The sequence below is a fragment of the Xenopus tropicalis genome, chromosome 9 (assembly GCF_000004195.4).
Source record: "Xenopus tropicalis strain Nigerian chromosome 9, UCB_Xtro_10.0, whole genome shotgun sequence".
Lineage (NCBI taxonomy): Eukaryota > Metazoa > Chordata > Amphibia > Anura > Pipidae > Xenopus > Xenopus tropicalis.
This window is the reverse complement of record NC_030685.2, coordinates 29,630,459-29,649,592: the sequence shown is the minus strand read 5'-3', so window position 1 is coordinate 29,649,592 and position 19,134 is coordinate 29,630,459. Positions and strand designations below refer to the sequence as shown.

General features: G+C 39.4%; 1 protein-coding gene across 2 annotated transcripts in view; it reads left to right on the top strand.

The window, feature by feature from the left end:
• micall2 (MICAL-like 2) overlaps window positions 1-19,134 on the top strand; it is a 45,800-nt gene that overhangs the window by 15,780 nt on the left and 10,886 nt on the right. For both annotated transcript variants that reach the window (XM_012970552.3, NM_001079045.1), the window contains 8 exon segments: window positions 19-67; window positions 2,168-2,309; window positions 7,359-7,543; window positions 8,382-8,503; window positions 9,641-10,624; window positions 12,694-13,127; window positions 13,301-13,394; window positions 17,483-17,667. In XM_012970552.3, coding sequence (XP_012826006.2) covers window positions 19-67; window positions 2,168-2,309; window positions 7,359-7,543; window positions 8,382-8,503; window positions 9,641-10,624; window positions 12,694-13,127; window positions 13,301-13,394; window positions 17,483-17,667 — 2,195 coding nt within the window.

Here is a 19,134-nt window from a genome sequence, read left to right as displayed (position 1 = left end):
AATATTCATATTTTTCAGAAACTTTGATTTACTCAGCAAGGAGAATGTATACGACAATAACCACATGGTAAGTGTGATAATATTCTGCTAATGGGTGTGAGAGGTTTACATGCAAAACGTAGCCTAATGATACCATTCAATCTGATTGGGGGGTGGGGGGTATTGCTGTATGTTTAAGGCCGTTTGTGACTGCTACATCCTTACGTACTTACATTTGAATTGCATAAAAATATTGTATTAAAACACATGCATACAGGTTTTGCTGAAAAATAATCTTTATTGTACCTAATAAAATTTTCAGCTGTCAAGGCATTAAAAGCACATTTTTTCTTACCAACCCCAATACCAGAAATTGTATAAAACCATATCGGTTTTGCTTTGCAATGCCTTTCCTTGCTTACTAGCGGAATATACTGGCATATATATTTATTTAGCTGCATATTAATGACATTCCATTTAACCCAGTGAAAAACTTTTTCCAGTTAATATATCCCAGAGAGACTCTTATAGTTGCAAAGTTTGCATGTCTAAATGTCTTAAATACTCTATTATAGAGCCACTATTCCTTAAATGCTCACCCTTGAAAATGCTAAAGATTAATTTGGTATTAGTTATTACCAGATCCAAAAGTTTCTCTACTCTTGGAAGTATTTTATAATCCATTGTCAGCCCTTTTGCTTTTATTTAATGCCTATAGTGAAAACCCCTTCTAGACAAACCCTTTCAAAATAAACTGCTTGTGGCTGTGCCATGCTGGTTGTTGGAGTGGACTAATTGCTTCCTTATGTTCATGCAGCTGTTAAGTCATATTTAAACTAATAAAGTATGTTTATGAGCTAGAAACTGGTTACTTCAGTTTTTCCTATCTTGTGTTCTTGGTATTAGGGAAAGGTAATTTGTATATGGTAAATAAACACACTTCTGTGTGTTCTATAAGGAAGATTAGTAGTTGCTTATTATAATGGACTATAATTGCTTTCATTTTGTCTACTATGGTACTTTATTGCTATAAGAAAGTGGTGGTTGCCACCAGTGACACTAGCTGAAAAACTTTGCTGGCAGCTGAACAGTACTCACTAAACAACAGTGCCAAACAATGGCTACGCCCATGGCGGAACATGATTTTAATGGAGAAGGAAAGGCTAAATCACAACTGTGTGCCAAATGTTAGGCACCCCCCAATGATTGTAATCGCTTACTCGAAACCCTGGGCCGGTGCAGTTTAATCCTAACAGGAGCACTGGCCCGGGGTAAATGCAGGTGGGCAATCCTCTTCCTTCCTTCTCATTCCACAGCGATCCTGGGGCCCTCAAATAAACAGCTGAGCAAAAAAGCTTGCTTTTTTGTTAAAATTCAGCTTGTCACTCTATTACTCTATATCCCTGAACTGCCATTTAACAGCAGTGGCATAACAGGGACCATCTCTGTTGCCTGCCTTCCTTCAGTCCCCCAGCCTTAGTTCTTTTTATAGGACATTACAGAACAGACTCTCTCAATGAACAAATGGTGTTCATCTCCCAGTATATGCTGTACAGCTAGCATCAGAAAAACTCCATGGACCTTACCCCTGAAATAATTTTTTATATTGCCTTTATTTAGAATCTTATGGCATGATGCTCGACAAAATGACATTCAGATCAAACCTGAACCTAAAGTTGGCTGAAAAAACTGCTGACAGCAGTTTATTTGCCTTTGTATGGGGAACTCTGATGCGCCTACCCAACCAATATGTAGCTGAAAATCCACCAGAATTTGATTGGGCAGGTTTAAAAATTAGATGAGGAGCACGTTGGCATGTTGATGGGGACCTCATCCTGGTAGCCTGTATCCTGTAAAACATCAGATCAACCCTATATCTCCCACCTCAAGGCAGGCATCTCGCCAAACGAGCGGATGTTCACATTAAGCTTGAGACTGGGGATTCAAATACTAACAACTTTATTCCAGAATACTTTGGGTAAAATAACTCTGCCATAGGGACAGAAATACAGTCTCTTTTAGATAGATGGGGGAAAAATAGTCAGAATATATATTTACAGCAAAGCTTATGTTATATATGATATTACTTAGTATTTGTATAGCAGATTTATCTGGTGTTCCAAGCCAGGCTATTGTGTGCTTAAGTCAATATGCCCCTTCAGTCTTTTGTTTTTCCTTCTTGCTGCAGGCTTTCAGCGTTGCTGAGGAGAAGCTTGGAATTCCAGCCCTGCTGGATGCTGAAGATATGGTGAAACTGCGGGTCCCTGACAGGCTCAGCATCCTTACTTATGTATCGCAGTACTACAATTACTTTCACGGACGCTCTCCCAGTGAGTTTATGTTCCATGGTGTTTCTGGTGCCTGGTTCCTCTAAACGTAAATGAATATTTTGCTGCACTTGGACAGAGGTTTTATTTATTTTATAGAAAATGATTTTGCCTCTTCTTCTGCGATTAGGAAACATTTATAATTGTTTTGCTCTTATCACGTCCTTGATCACTTTGCTGATCTTAGAGCCTTGCCCAGCAATGCCAAACTCCCTGCCCTCCAGTTCCCAGCAAGCTGGCTCTGTGCCCTGGGAATTATAGTTTACAGCAAGTTGGGGTTTTGCTTGTGAATCAGAAGGTTTGAACATTAAGGGACTGTGTTTAGTGGAAAACGCTGCCTTTATATTGGTAAAACTGTTATGGTTATTAAAGAAGTCATATCATCCCATAAACTGTTACTCATAAGGAGACTTGTATACTCTGTTTTAACATATCTAGCAACCTTGCATTCTGTATCCTTTTGTTATATCCTTCTTGGTGATTGACAGTTATTCTTGTGGAGACACATTATTTGATGATTTTTGTTAGCATTTAAGATCCTAAACAATGTTTTTCTTGCCTTAAACTGCCCATATCCCTAAAGATCTGCTCATCTGGCGAAGTTGCCCAATGAGTGGATCTTTCCCCAATATAGCTACCTTAAGTGGGGTAATTGGACTGATCCAGTCGTTTGACCCTTGGCCCAACAATTAGATGATAACAAAGGTAAATGCAGGCTAAAATCAAACCTGCCCAGTTTGGCCTATTTCTGGACAGATGTTGCCGTTGGTGGGCTCCATACATGGGCCAACAAGCTGCTGACTAATTTAGTCCTCAGTTTATTTGACCCAAACCATAATATGATGTTAATTTGTACTAGGTTTAAGGGTGAAGACACACAGAGCTACTTGTCACGGCTACTAAACAACAGAAAATACCCTGCCATATACAATACTGAGAAATGCCTCTGCTAAAACACACGTAAAGACAATTTATCAGTAAATGGTTAGTATTGTCTACTTTAGTAGTCGTGAAAAGTAGCTGCTACTAGTAGTTCTGTTTGTTTTCACCCTTAGGGTGAAAACTGCTAATAAACTCCAGAAAATACACTTCCATAGAGAATACTGAGAATTGCCTCTGCAAAAACCCACATGGAGACAATTATCTGTAATTTATCAGCATTGTCTATTTTAGCAGCTGTGGCAAGTAGCTGCTACTAGTAGCTCTGTGTGTCTTCACCCTAAGGGTGAAGAGACACGGAGCAACTACTACCAGTAGGGCTCGTGGAACAAGGGCGGACATTCTACCAGGCTGTTGAGCCCAGGGACTCCGTTCATTTAAAATACGGGTTTTTGAAAAAGGAACTAAATTATAGATGTGTTGATTGAAGAGGAAATTGATTGGTGTATTTCGTGTCACTTTATCTTTTGACTAAATTTATTTGCTTTTGGGTACTACTTTTGTTTGATTGAGGAAACCGATAGTGCTTGGTGGCAGTGCCATAAAACCTATATGTAAAACACAGTGCTGCATTCCCTATCAGTTCTGAGAAATATTCCTCACTGCATGTCTGAATCTGCCTTCACTTGCTGGCACTGCTTGTTTTTTCCATAATATCAAATACTGCAAAACCTAGAAACATTCTTTCATTTTACTACTTGTAATTAGATTGACAGGCGCTCACAGACACACAAAGATAGACATTAAAATAGTATACCAAAAAATTAGTTTTAGTTGAAGACAGCTTGTAATGAACATACATGTTGCCTGTTTTTTTTTTTTTATTAAGAAATATCTTTTTTTATAGTTTTATGCACTAAACAGGGAAAAACTGAAAATAAGGTCACATTTTATTTCCCGATCTTATGAACAAACCATCCCACTGTGTAAACAAACCCCATCCCTTTTCCATAGCTGCAGCCTTTATTAGGCTTTGAGATAAGAACCAGTTTATTATACTGAGGGCTTATAGGTCTATAGTTTTAACCTGTTTTAATTATGTTCAGCTCATACCATTTTGATGTTGTAATGTTGACAATGGGGTGCTACTCTCTTTATCTTAATATGCAAGGCAAAGGGTGAAGTATTTGGGAGCAAACTGGTGTGGATTGGAAGTAGGAGGGGTGAAAGGCTGTTCATAGATATTACATTTTTATCTTAAGGTCCCCATACACAGGCCGATTCTAGCTGCCGATATGGGTCCCTTAGACCGATTCGGCAGCTAATCGGCCTGTGTATGGGCACTACCGACGGGCCTGCCCGACTGGCAGGTTAAAAAATCTAGTCGGATCGGGGACCGCATCAGTTCGTTGATGCGGTCCCCGGACCGACTTTGCCTATACCCGTCGTTATTATTCGATCGTTTGCCCCCAGAGCCTGGATTCTCCCGATATCTCCCACCCGTAAGTGAGCGGATCTGAAGGTGTATGGACCTTTAGTCTTTTATTCTTCTTTAATGCCTGCCCTAAGCAGTTGGTAAGTACAGTGTTCCTTAACAACTCCACCACCCCCATCATCCTGAACAACATACAAGCTAGTACCACCAATTCCCTGCAGATTTGCACAGGGAGCCACCTAACTCTTGTGCTGCATTCATAGCACAGACATTTGAGCCTGTGGGTGCTGTAAGCAAACTCTAGGGTGGGGGTGGGTGGGTTAAAGCTTTAACTGTTTTGGTTCAACACTTATACAAATATCAGCCCAGCAATCATTTAGCATTTCCACCATCTCTACCCATTTAACTGATGTTGGAAATTTCAAAGGTTTTACATCCCTTGCCCTGAAGTGAATATTTCATCAAAATTATAACCCACTGCTGGAAATGTTTGCTTTCTTGATTTCTGAGACTATCCATGTGCATGCCATATATCCTCCTGGCTTTGCTGTTGAAGCTGGACTTCTCCCTCCTCCTCTGTGGGAAATCCCTCTCAGCTGCAAGTGTATGAAAAGAATCCTCCACGGAGCCTTGTTCTCAGTGCTTTCAAACTGTAGTCATTAGACTGGGGGGTAACGCTTTCTCCGAAACCACAGTGCATAGAAGAATGTGACCTTTGCTGACAAGCGACCTTTCTCATTATGACCTCTTGTTCAGTTTCTGGTTAGAGAAGGATACCAAAAATCTTTTTTGCAGAAAAGAGATTATTCAGACTTGAAAAATGCTAATTTAACGGCTTTTAACTATACAAGTGCTGTACGTCTGAGTGTAGCTGACATACTAACATACTAACAAATACATACAACAAATACATGCTGTTTGTACTGCACCCTGTGTACTTTGCATGTGTTAGTAAGCCCCTTGGCTTCCCATAAGCCTCCTGTTTGTATAAGAACATGTGAAGGCTAGACTTCTCTAACTGTTCCTTAGCTACTATTCCATAGTTATGGTTTTCTTAAAAAACAAAAAAACCCCCAGTGCTTTCCAAGGTTTCAAACTGCCTTTCATGGCGCTCAGTATTCACAAGTTTTGCACGCCTAAATTAAAATACAATGTATACCATAATAAACCCAACCCGTGGCTGTTACACAGACTGATATTCCCCAGTAGTTTCCACACCTGCTCTTTTTGTAGGTGCACCCGCAAGGTTTCTTGGTTATTCCCATCCTTTTTTTGGTTCTGATCTCATTTATATGTTGCTGGGATTAGGGTGTGTGATGCACTTTCTCAGTCAGTCCTGTTTAAACATTTACTTTTTACACTGGCTGGACTTTTGGCAGGAGCCTTTGGCGGAGTTGGTTGTAACTTGTATAAGCCAAGCACAAACTGTAAATTAATTGGTATTTATATTCTTTAATGAGTGACTTATTATGGAGAGTATAAATAGTCAAGTTATATCCCAAGTCATAAAGAGGTGAAAAGTGAAATAAAGCGTGGCTGTACAGTTCATAGTACACAATGATAGTTGTTGCTATTTGATGAAAGGTGGTTTAACAGCACAATTATAAACAGTATATTATCCAGTAATTCACTATTATTATGGCTGACTAATTGCAGGTTACTTCTGTATTAAAGGGAGAGCATACAGAAACTCTTAACAGATGCACATTGCAGCTTTAAATTATCCAGTTTTAGGGCGAAGACGCACAGAGCTACATTAGTAGCAGCTACTTGTCATGGCTACTAAACAGCAGAAAATCCTCTGCCATAGACAGCACTGAGAATTGCCTCTGCTAAAACAAGTAGAGACAATTATTAGTAAATGATCTGCATTGTCTATTTTAATAGCCATGATAAGTAGCTGCTACTAGTAGCTCTGTGTGTCTTCACCCTTTTGGGTTTCTGTTATATTGAACTTACAAAGCTGCACACATCAGAGTATATCGGAGTATATCTGATATATCCTGTATGTAAGCTCACTTTTCTGTGGTCAAACTCTGGGTGTTTGACTTAACTTTTAATATGATGTAAATATTGTTAGTCAAAAACTATTTGCATTTGGTCTTCATTGTATAATTTATGGTTTTCAGTCTTCATTTTATATTTTATGGTTTTCAGTTATTTAGATTTTTGTTTAGCAGCTATCTGGTTGCTAGGGTCTTAGTTACCCTTACAGAGCAATAGTTTTTGGCTACTGGGATCAGTGACCCCCATTTGAAAGCTGGAAAGAGGCAGAAAGAAAGTAATTCAAAAACAATGAAAAAAATATAATGAAAACCAGTTGCAAAATTGCTAGGAATCGTACATTCTATAACATACTAAAAGGAAACGTAAAGGTGAACTACCCCTTTAATCAGCCTTTGTGAGCCTTTGTATTTTATGCAATGAGGGGTGAAGGTCTTCTCTTTGATGCCATCTCCAAGCACCTGTGTAGCTATCTACTAACTGACCCCAGTGTTAAAACTGGGTTTCCTCTCTGCTATAGAAATGTCAACTTCTGTAGAACCCATCATCACATTGCTTGAGCTAGTTACACAGGCTGCTCTGACTTCAACACTTGGCTTTTGTTCAGCTTGTTTCCTCCTATTGAACTCAAGTGCACCTGAACCTAGAGGTTCTTTGCATCATTTTGATGACTGTGGTCTGATCCTTTTGTGGATTTTGCTTGATTGAAATGACTTTCCATTTTGTTCTCCTAGTTGGAGGCTTGGCAGGTGTGAAGCGTCCTCCTCCAGATACGGTGGAAGAGCCAGCAGGGAAGAAGGTCACTAATGATGTCCTGCCAACACCTCAGGCCACGTCAAGAGCTCCTCAGCCAGTGCCAAGAACCAATATGCCTGTGCTAAAGTCAAACACTGTGATAGAAAACCCACCAGTGAGAGCTGTAAGTATTTATTGATATACTGTACTATAGTGTAATCCAGCATTTGGCCTTATAAACAATATTATAGATATATGAATAGTCACCCAACTATAGGAGTATTTATGATTGCAAATCAGCATGAACCCTTAGGCAGAGCCCCCATCCACTGCCTTGAGCCACCCTATAGGCTCCAGCCGCACAGTATGGAAACATACCGAAAGGAAAACTCCAGCTTCCTAACCAAAATTTGTTAAAGAGCCCCACAAAACACAGCAACCCCTAATATACTTATTTGTGAACTGTTTCTTCAACGTATGAACATATACCATTTCTATATGCTAAAATTCCAGCTGCAAAACAGTTCTTCTTCTGCATCATTTAAAGTCCAGGCAGAGGAGAAGGGACTAAAAAATTGATGTTACAAATTGTAACAGCTTCTCCACAGCTTACCAACAGCATGCAGGAACTACATAACCCACAATGCATTGCACTGTGATGTTCCTTTCCTTATTGACATCATATGTGCAGGGAATTGTGGGTTTTGAAGGATGCAGCCTAAAGGCTGACTGAGAACAGCTGACTACTGTCTCAAAGTAGTCAGCCAGAGCAGCAGGAGAACAGGGGCCAGGCATAGGGAACTGTTCCAAACCATATTACATTTAAAATCATAAAAAAGGCTGCATATTTTTTAATTGATTTATATAGCAAAGTTGCTTAAAATTACATTTTCTTGGAGTTCCCCCATAATGCCTCTCTTTTACCTTAGCCCATTTCTTTGCATATTGTGATTAGAGACAACTGAGCAAATGCAATTTTTCTATGGCTGTTTTTATTTAAACTCATTTGAATCTGTTTTCAGGGCATACGGGAAATAGACAGCAACAGTTCTGTAAGCAGCAATTGTATGATCTGTGGGAAGCATGTCCATTTGGTCCAGAGACACATGGCCGATGGGAAGCTCTATCACAGGAATTGCTTCAAGTGAGTGCTTTTGAAGTCTTCAGATGGGAACATTATGTGGCTGGCTCGGGAGGCCGACAGCTATTAATTCCATTTCAAATTGTCAGAACTGAGGAAGCACAGAAGATTATACTACTCCTTGTAAACTTTTAGCTATCATTTGCAGATTGATTATTCTGCTTTATGATGAAATATCTTTTAATCAAAACATAAATCAACCTTTTTTTTTCATTCTGTAATACACGGATGGCATCTGTTACATTGAAATCTTGGCACCTTTAAGGGTTATGGCACAGGGGGGCACTTTCCAGTGGCGTGTTTGCTTTTAAGTAGCCCAAAAAAACGCACAAAAAAGTCTGGCAAGCATTTGTTCCAGCAATTGTCAGGTAGTACTTGTCCGCCACATAAAGTTGCCCTAGTTTAATAGGACACTATGGGTAATCGTATTGCTGTATCCCGGAGCTTTTTGGATAAAAAGATTCTCAATAACAGATCCTACACCTGTATATTTGTGATGTTCAAGTGCATGAGGGGGGCAGATTATGGGTGCTCATATCAGTGCAGCGATAAGGGACTGTGACTTCACCAGAGAGTTGGCCAGTAGGAAAAGTTAGACCCACCACCCACTCATGGCTTTGTGGGCAAGAACCTGCCTGAACCTGAATTTTTTTTAAATTCATACCTGCCCAGTGTTATGTATTTCAATATATGCATACAGAAAGTCATATGAATTTGAAATTATTGCCCATGTTTAAATGCAGTTTCCTTATCATTTAAGAATTGCCATTGATTTTTAGTTTACAGACTCCTTTTGTGGCATAGTTTATCCCTACATTCTACTGTGGTTTTATGTACTCACCCCTTTTTTCAAGTAGCAGTTTATCTTTAAAACTATATTAGTCTTTTATTAACTACTGGTATGCTCCAGGCATGGGTATTCTATGGCAGCTTACAAGGTTTATACTTCTTATGTTTTTTTGGTCTTGAATTATTGAAATGTTTAAGTTTTTGCATATCTCCATTTTGGCATATAAACTGATAAATTGCTGCTATGTCCAATATTCTTAACAATTAAGTAGGTAACCAAAAAAAAAGTTTAGACTTTAGACAATCAGCTGACTGGATACTCTAACCTATTTGCTTTTGTAACCTCTGCAGGTGTAAGCAGTGTAGCCGAACATTACAACCAGGGCAGTATAAAGCTGGAGATGGACTTGGTAGTTTTATATGCACAAACCATCATATAGCTGTGCCAACCTCACCTGTGATGCGCACAATTATGCCTGCTGCCCCACATGGCGCCACAGTGGATGAGAAGAAGAGTAGTTGGGTGACCCCAAGGTCTGCAGTGCTGGATCAGAATAATAAAACTCCGGGCAACAGGTTTGACCATAGTGGACTAGGCACAGGTGCAGTGCAGGATCCAACCAACAGAACCGCTGTGGGCTTTGTCAGTAATAACCAGAAACTCCAGCATTCTACAGGTGCACCTGCTCAGGAAGACAAACCTTCACGCAACATTCTCAACTCTCCTTATAGTTCGAGTAGCACAAGCACAGCAGTGGGATTTGGAAATAGCATTAAAGACAACTCCAGTACCATTACCATTGGGTCTAACCAACAAAACAAAGTTGACAATAACTATTTAAACACCAGTCGTAGTGTTGCTCATGAGCAGCCTAAAAAGCCATCATCAGATTTACTTACCCACAAAGGAAAATCTGAGCCCCAAAAAGATCCTTTACCAAGCAACCAGCAAATAAAATCTCCAAACTTTACCATCAATTCCATCTCTGCTGGAAGGATGACTACCCTCATAACTAAGGATGAACCCAAGGAAACTTCTCCAAAACCTTGGGAATTGTCTGCTGCAAAAAACAAGGCTGCTCGGGAGAGGTTTTTCCAGACAAGTCCTGCAGTTGTGGAGCCAGCAAATAAAGTATCCTCAAGGGATGTAGTTTCTCCAAAAAGCTCTGATGGACCTGGAAAGTCTACTGCTTCCAGCTTGTCGCCTGGTATTACTGATTCAAGCACAGAAAAGGACAACGCTCGGAACTATCTCTTAAAAACCCTTGGCGGACCTACATCTCCTAAACCATCTGGGGAAGCAGAGAACCCTAGTCCAGTATACAGACCGCACAGGTAGGTGCAGTTCTGTGTTTATTCTTTTCATATTGAGTTTGCATGAATTAAATCATATGGGTCAGGAAACCCTTGTCAAACAGCATATTCCTTTAAATCTCTAAGCAAACAGAGCTTGATTATCTTCGGTTCTTTTCATTTTACAAGTTAAACACACTATGGTACTGGACAACTCTCTGCATACTTCAACATCTTATCTAGGGTTCAAAGGGTGCTGTAATTTGTTGTCCAAAAAAGCCATTTAGATTATAAAATAGGCATGTAAAGTCAATTAGAAAAGGAAAGTAAACTTGTACAGTGTTGTCTTCTGAGCACTTTTACACTTTAGTTATCTAGCACTGCTCGATAACACTTTCCCAAGCTCTGCAGGACCTGCAGCCCAGTAAATTCATGATGATCCTGCCATGGGAATTCTGCCTGCTCTGTGTAACCCGGTCCATCAGTGATAGGATCTGGAATTTAAATGTACTGTTACTACTGTTATTACTATTATTAATATGAATTATAGGTGCCTGGCACTTATGAACTTATAATTAATTGACAAACCACTGCAAATTACAACACTTATTGTCTGCCTGTGTCTGTAATTTATCTTCCAACTTTTAATGTAAGCTCTGTGGGACAGGGACCTCATCCCCTTGTCTCAACTCCTAGCACATAATATTTAGTGTAAATGTATTTCATTGTTGTATAAATATAAGCTATGCACTCTGTAATTTTTTCAACTAGTTAACATAGTACAAAAAACTTTAAAGACAGACTCTACAGCTAAATATAATAAATATAAAGCTTGCTGAGTAAATATGTGAAGAAAAGATATATGCTTAAGTCTATTAAATTTGCAAGTAGGGATTTTTAATGTTAGGGTACAGTTCCATTAAACCCATACCCACCTGTGGGCTTGGATAAGGCATACAACTCTTGAACAGCTATTGCAATGCCCAGGCCTAGAGAAATCACTGTGTTCTAGACAGTGCTGGTTTGGGCATTACCATGGATATGCTCAGAGTCAACTGGGGTATGCAAGGCCCACCGGGGCTGCTACCCCAGGGGTCCCCACACCCTTTCTAGGGCTCCTGCCTCCCACTTGTTCACCCACCGCCAACCCCTTTTTTTTCTGTGTGCGCCTTATTCTTACTTTTGTTGCGATCAGGGAGAAGGTAAATTTGGGGAGCGACAGGGGAGGGCAGAGGGGGATGGGGGCCCACCCACTGGATATGCTTTCAATTAATCATGTTATTGTTTGCAGATATGTAAAAAAGTGAGTGATTGTTATGGCCATATTTCTTGTTACACCGACATGGCTAAAATATGGGGATAAACATTATTTGTCCCTTGTTATAATACCAGAGATATCTGCCGATTAGTGTATTTAATGTCACAATCACAGGATAAATGTGCCAGTCAGTTGTGTCATATGTGTTACTACCAAAGATTTATTTACCCAGTAATCACAAACAGTATTGATATTTTGGTATATATCTTATGGCTTGTATAATTCCAACAGCAGCCACTTGTAACGGGCTTAGTCAGACCGGAGGGTTTATAGCAGTTTGTATAAGCCTAAAGGGGTTCTTTTTCCACTTTCAGAAGCTATAAAAGTATACAAGTACAGTTTAAGTGCCAAGTTACCAGTTGTTTATTCTATAACTGGGACAGACGTTCCCAGTTTTGGAGCAGGTTTTATGCAGTTTTTATATGTCTGATTTCAAACAAGGTCTGTTAAAGGCACAGATATATATCTTTGAAAGTTATCAGCAAACTCTTCATGTAAATTAATTACCATTTCTGTTTTATGGGTTCTTTGATTTATGAGGACACCTTTCATTTTTATGAGCACCATTTATATAAGAGAAGAGAATAGCAAAAGGTTAATGATTATATGTTAACCTTTTGGTTTTATAAAGACAAAGAAAGGGAAAATAAATGTAGGTGTATTTGCCATTTAAATCCGTCAGTGTATAAACTACTAAACATTTTTGGACTTCCTGTTTAGTTTACACGATCCATGCTCTTATTTAGTTTTGGTATATTTTATGTGTATTTTTCAATTATGTTCTTTTCTTCAGGCTATTGAATGAAAAAACTGCTGATCCCTCGAATTCCAGTACCAAAGTAGAACCTGCAAGACCGGTACCTAAGGAAAGAAAGAATAAAAATGACACTGCAAAGGCTGTTTTAAATCCTGAGCCCCTTCTTACCACCCCAACATACTCCAGTAAGGGAATCACTACACCAAGCACAGGAAATAGTTCCAGTACCACAAAAGGAATCACTACACCAAGCTCAGGAAATAGTTCCAGTACTACAAAAGGAATCAGTACACCAATCACAGGAAGTAGTTCCAGTACTACAAAAGGAATCACTACACCAAGCTCAGGAAATAGTTCCAGTACTACAAAAGGAATCAGTACACCAATCACAGGAAATGGTTCCAGTACCACAAAGTCTTATCTTTCTAAAAGTGGTCCTGGGCAGAGGGCTGAGGAAATATCCTCTAAAGGTGAGTGTTTTCTGTGCATTTATTTTACTAGGTGATAATAGAAAGTGTGGGCACAAGAAAAGATACAGGAGCTTTGTGTAGTGCATGCTTCAACCTGGGACTCATGGAATTTTGGGACTAAGTTGCCCTTTAAAATACATTTATTTCTTAATGAGCTCAACATGTCATTTCAGGGCCAGTTCCAAACTCTAATGTATCGAAACAAGAAACCCCTGAAAACTGGAGGCAGAACTTAAAACCAATAGCAAAAACTCCACAGACACCTGGGTTTGTATAAAATATAACTATCATAATTATGTATGTATGTATGTATGTACTGAAAGGTTTATCTGTACTGATGAACTGATCACCAACTTGTAGCTCCTAATGCATTGTCAATTAGTTTCTAGCTATATGGTTGTAATATGTTAGATAAATTGCCTATACACATTAAATGGGTTGTTCACTTGTAAATTAACTTTTAGTAGTATGTAGAGAGTGCTATTCTGAGACAATTTGTAGTTGGTCTTCATTTTTCATTATTTGTGGTTTTTGAATTATTTACCTTTTTGTTCAGAAGTTCTCCAGTTTCCAATTTCAGCCGCTGTCTGGTTGCTAGGGTCCAATTTAACGTAGCGACCAGGCAGTGGTTTGAATGAGAGACTAGAATATGAACAGAAGAGGACTTAAACAGAAAGATATGTAATAAAAAAGTAACAATAACAATCAAACTGTAGACGTAAAGAGTAATAGTTTTTTTGGTGCTGGGGTCAGTGACCTCCATTTAAAGGCTGGGAGGAAGGCAGAAGAGGAAGGCAAATAATTGAAAAACTATGAAAAATGAAGGCTGGTATAAAACTTGCTAAGAGGCCATTCTGTAACATACTAACAGTTAACCTGAAGGTGACCCACCCCTGTAAGGTTTAAATATACTAAAAGAGAGACACAATCCTAGCAGTGAAGATGTTAAGCTGTATCTTCCCTTCCTCTAGTTTCTCAGCTTCTGCCTCTAATTAACTCCACACTACCCCATTCCTACCAGTGCAGACTGAGGGAATTCAGTGTGAGTTAAGACAGATGTGTTTACAAAGTATGTCTGTGAAAGTCCTAAGATGTTGAAATTCTGACCCCCTCGGGCGCTAAATAGCTGTAAATATTCTGGGGCTGAGCAGATGCAGCTTGTCCTCTGTCATAGAGAATTACTAGTGTCTGACTAACAGCACTAAAATACTAGCCTGAAAGGCCAGATATGTATTTCTAATTCTCCCATTGGTTACTGATGATCATAGCTATTAATGGGAGCAGGGCCTAGGATGGCAGTTTTAGGGGTGTGGCCCTCGGGTGCCTATATAATCAATAAAATGTATTTAAAAAAAATAAATAAAATAAAATAAACTTTCTCAGCTGCCAGATTATACTTACGCAAATCCAGTGGTGGAGCTTGGGGGGCAGAGGGTGTAGAGGGGTGATGGGGGCGGAAGTGACATCACTTCCTCAACCTGGGGTGCATTTAGGTCACTAATACAGCCCTGAAAAGAAATGCAAACTTTAGTATAACTTTAGTAAGCATGCTTATAATGCAGTTTTTAAATATTCCATTAATCGTAGTGTCATAAGTGCATATGGTAATTTAATATGCCAGAGACTTGTCAGTTTAGAAGACTCTCCCCGTAGCCTATGTTTTCAGTTCCTGCCATATGTTTTTCTGAGTTGAATTTTGGACAAGCAGCCTCCCTGCAGCATAGCTACCTATACCAGCATGATCTGCTTTGGATCAGGTCATTATGGAGAACTGATACTGACTTGATATTTACAGTGAGGTGAAAGTGGTGATACAAAGGCTAATAAAAGCTGGCCCTCCAGACAGAGTTGGCATCTTATTGTGAGCCTCCACACAGCCAGATATCTGTCGACAGGTTCAGAAATCTAGTCGAGTGAGTGCCACATTGGAGTGCTGATGTGGGCCATAATAGGATTGGTCCTGGGGCCAAATGGTTGGATTAGCCTGATTGGCCAAGCAAGTGAATTCCTAAGTCAGGAACAGATCTGCTTGTTTGAAGACCTTCCACAAAGAAATGAAAAGTGGGGTACAAGTGGATAGTTTCGTACCTTCCTCCCAGTATCCAATGAACAACAATATACTATTTAATTCACTTGTAAGCAAAAAGTGAGTATTTATTCCATGAGTTTTAGCATGACACAATTCACAGTGATTGTTTCAGGCATAAATACTCACTTTTTGCTTACAAGTGGAATAAATAGTATGTTTTTGTTTGAAGACCTTGCCAAACGAGCATTACACTATAGACCAGTCTTCCATGAGTTTTAGCATGACACAATTCACAGTGATTGTGTCAGGCATAAATACTCACTTTTTGCTTACAAGTGGAATAAATAGTATGTTTTTTGTTTGAAGACCTTGCCAAACGAGCATTACACTATAGGCCAGTCTTACTCAGTATGTAATTGCTGTGAGCATTGGTTCAGTGGTGGGTCTAGGTAACTGGGCTACCTCCACAACCTGGCAAAGTTGATTATAAGCAGGGACTTTTAAAATATAAAGAAAAGTTAATTATCAATGAATCTTCCACCTATGAAATGAATCTATCATTTTGTTGCATTTATAGATTATAGGGCTCTATAGTATCAGAGACTAAGGGGGGCTGGATTACACACACTGCACACAATTGTACCAGTGCAGTTGCCCATAGCAACTAATCAGACATTTGCTTTCATTTTCCTGCTGTAATAGACTGATAAAAACTGATTATGAGAATCTGCACTGGTGCAGTTTAGCATCTATATTGGTAAATTGAACATTAAGATCTTCTCTGCAAAATGTAAATAGGGAAGCTGGACCTAGTAAGTGTGGGAAATTAGATTTCTATTCTCCACTGATTATACACTCTGCAGAGTTATTAATCAATATTTTCCCTTTTTTGTGTGTGTCCTCGTGCAGTTTAAGGGCAACTAAAGCCTGACAATCAGTTTGGTAAGAATGAGGATTGAAAAGTTGTTTGGTTTTAAAGGGACGAGGTTGTCGGATTATCCTACACCAATAAAACCTATGAAATCCGGTTACAGCGGGGCTGGTAATAATTAGTTTAATCTGCTTTATGCATCAGAGCTAATTTAATGAGCCACTGATGAAGCACACAGTCTTTATTTAGTTTTGGTAGATTATGTACAAACCAATAAAATTCTTCTTTTTAAACAACCTTCATGTATATTAGGAAATGTTTAATGAACAGTGCGTTCTAAGTTTGTCTGCCAAAAACTAGACAGATGCGGCTTCTCTTTACGTTCACTCCCTAAACCCGTATCCACGAATAGCAGCTCTGAGTCGCTGAGACTGTGTGTTCTCTGTGGTCATACAATAAGCACTGTTTATAAGGTCTGTTTTTATTAGCCCAGTCCTTTGCCAAGCTTTAGGCCTAGCCTAATATTAATGTTATTGTCTTAAAGGGGAACTCCACCCAAACACAACTTAAGCTTTTTGAAATGCAAACATAATTTTAAGTAACTTTGTAATAGCCATGAGTTTAAAAAATATGCAGCCTATTCATGATCTTTAATATAATAATATAATATGGATTGGAACAGTTCCTTAAGCCTGTCCCCCTGTTCTCCTGCTGATCTGGCTGACTACTTTGAGGCTCAAACAAAAAAATAACAGTAGTTGACTTTATTCAGCCCACAAATCCCACAATTCCCACGTAACTTCAGTAAGGAATGGAACATCACAGTGCAATGCATCGTGGATTATGTAGTTCCCACATGCTGTCTGTAAGCTGCGGAGAAGCTGTTACAATTTGTAACATCAATATTTTAGTCCCTCCTCCCCACCAGGATTTTAAATGATGCAGAAAGAAAAGAACTGCTTTGCAGCTGGACTTGTTGCCAAGCGAGCGGATCTTCTCCCGATAGGGTGGGTGGGTGATATCGGGAGAATCCAGGGTAATTCGATTGAATTATAATGACTGGCATAGGTAAAGTCGGTCCGGGGACCGCATCAACGTGGCGATGCGGTCCCCGATTCGACTAGATTTTCTAACCTTCCTGATTGAGATCTGGCCGATTTTAGGCCAGATATTGGTCGGGCAGGCCCGTCGGAAGTGTTAGCTGCCAAATCGGTCCAAGGGACCGATATCGACAGCTATCGGCCCGTGTATGGGGACCTTAAGTAAGGCTTTTGTTCTAGGATACCAGGAATAACAACCCAGAGCAAAGCTTAATATAGCTATCTCTTGTTACTGGATTATTGGTATCATTATAAATTTGGAGCACATATTGGTTTAATTTACAGATTAACTGTATTCTTGATTAGAAGAGGTTGTCTTTTTTGTCAGTTCTCTTATATAAGTCACTCTCTGCAGTGTGGTGCAACCCAAAGTCTATCCTCTTCCGAAAGATGTGGAAAATGCAGCCAAAACGACACCCTCTCCTCAGAAGACACCTACTATAATTAACTCCGTGAAGACCACTTTGAATTTCCCTGGAAAAGAGAACAAGCCATCTGAATGCCTCACCCCACCAGCGGCAAAGAGCAAGGAGGACAAAGGTAATGTAAGCTGAAAAGCTCAGTTCGATAACTGTGTATTTATTATTAGATGGGACCTGCCTTTTAAAAAAGAGTTTCAGAGTAGCAGAAACAAAAGTGATAACAAACAATATGTACTTAGTTAGCTTTACATTTTGATGCACTTTGAACATGCCTTTTCTTTATATGATGGATGGGGTTCAGGTGTGCAGGAAATGTAGAAGACCTACTGGAGCTCATTTATAAACACTGGGCAAATTTGCACTAGGGCAGTATCCTATAAGCAATTAGCTTTCCCCAGCCAGCTGCAGTAGGAACAGCCAAAGCAAATATCTGATTGCTGGTCATGAGTTAGTGCCCAGCTGCAAATTTGCTCCGTGGTTAGAAATGACCCCAACTGTATTTATGGAGAACACATTTGAAAAAAATGTCTGTGTCACAATGCATAAGGTGTGTGCTCAGTACTTTTAATGTGTCTCTCATGTATCTAACCTCGGTGGCCACCCCACAGCTCTCCTTCATGGTATACTTGCCTGCCTTGCATCTTGAACACAAATTAAAAGCACCGTGTATGCTATAAAGAGAATGGTCAGCCATAGTCTCTGTTTTTAGGATCCAAGACCAAACATACAGTATTAAAATAGTAAATATATTTGTTATTGTCTATAATATACAATCATCCTGTAAAATATATCCCCATAAACAGTGCTCAGTGATGTCATCGGTTATAAATGGGCCTTAGTGATGCTACTTATGCGAATTGGAACTTATTTCTTATATAAAACAATGTACACCCCATCTTTAAAATAAAAGGGTGTTAGGGGTCACCTTGGACTTCCACGACCTGTATAAAAGCAGTCGGCCTGTTGCTGTATGCTTATATACGGCCATGGAACTGGGTGTTTGCTAATATCTTTATATTTTACAACTGGGGTACAAGATGCGCTGTATAATACTGTAGGTTATTTATGAAGTGCCTGCGTGCTTGATTATAGGCAAACTGTTATCATTATATACTTTTATATGACTGAATAACCTCTTCCTTTCTCTATAATTATGGGATGACTATTTTATTATTGTCTTTTTTAAACCCTCATATTCCCACAATTGGTTCCTAAATACGATACAGAAAATGTGTAGTTATCTGTGATACAGCAGCCCTCCAGGTGATTGTGGTGAGCCTCCCATGTTGTTTTTATTCCCTTGGAGTTATTGTAGGTGTCCTGTGGCTGCAGTGTATGCAGTGTAGATGCATGGTTTGTCCCAGAATCTTTTCAGCCTGCACTGACATTTCATGGCAATGCTACATATATCAGGCACATTTTACTATTTTTCAAAATGTCTCTTCTCTGGGAGAAGGTGGGGCACACATTGAAAATGCGCTATATGTGTTTTTTCAGTTCACTTGAAAGCACTTTCATTTTCAAGTCAGTGCATGCTTTCCCACACTTCTGTTTATTCCATTATGTTTATCATACACAGGCGATG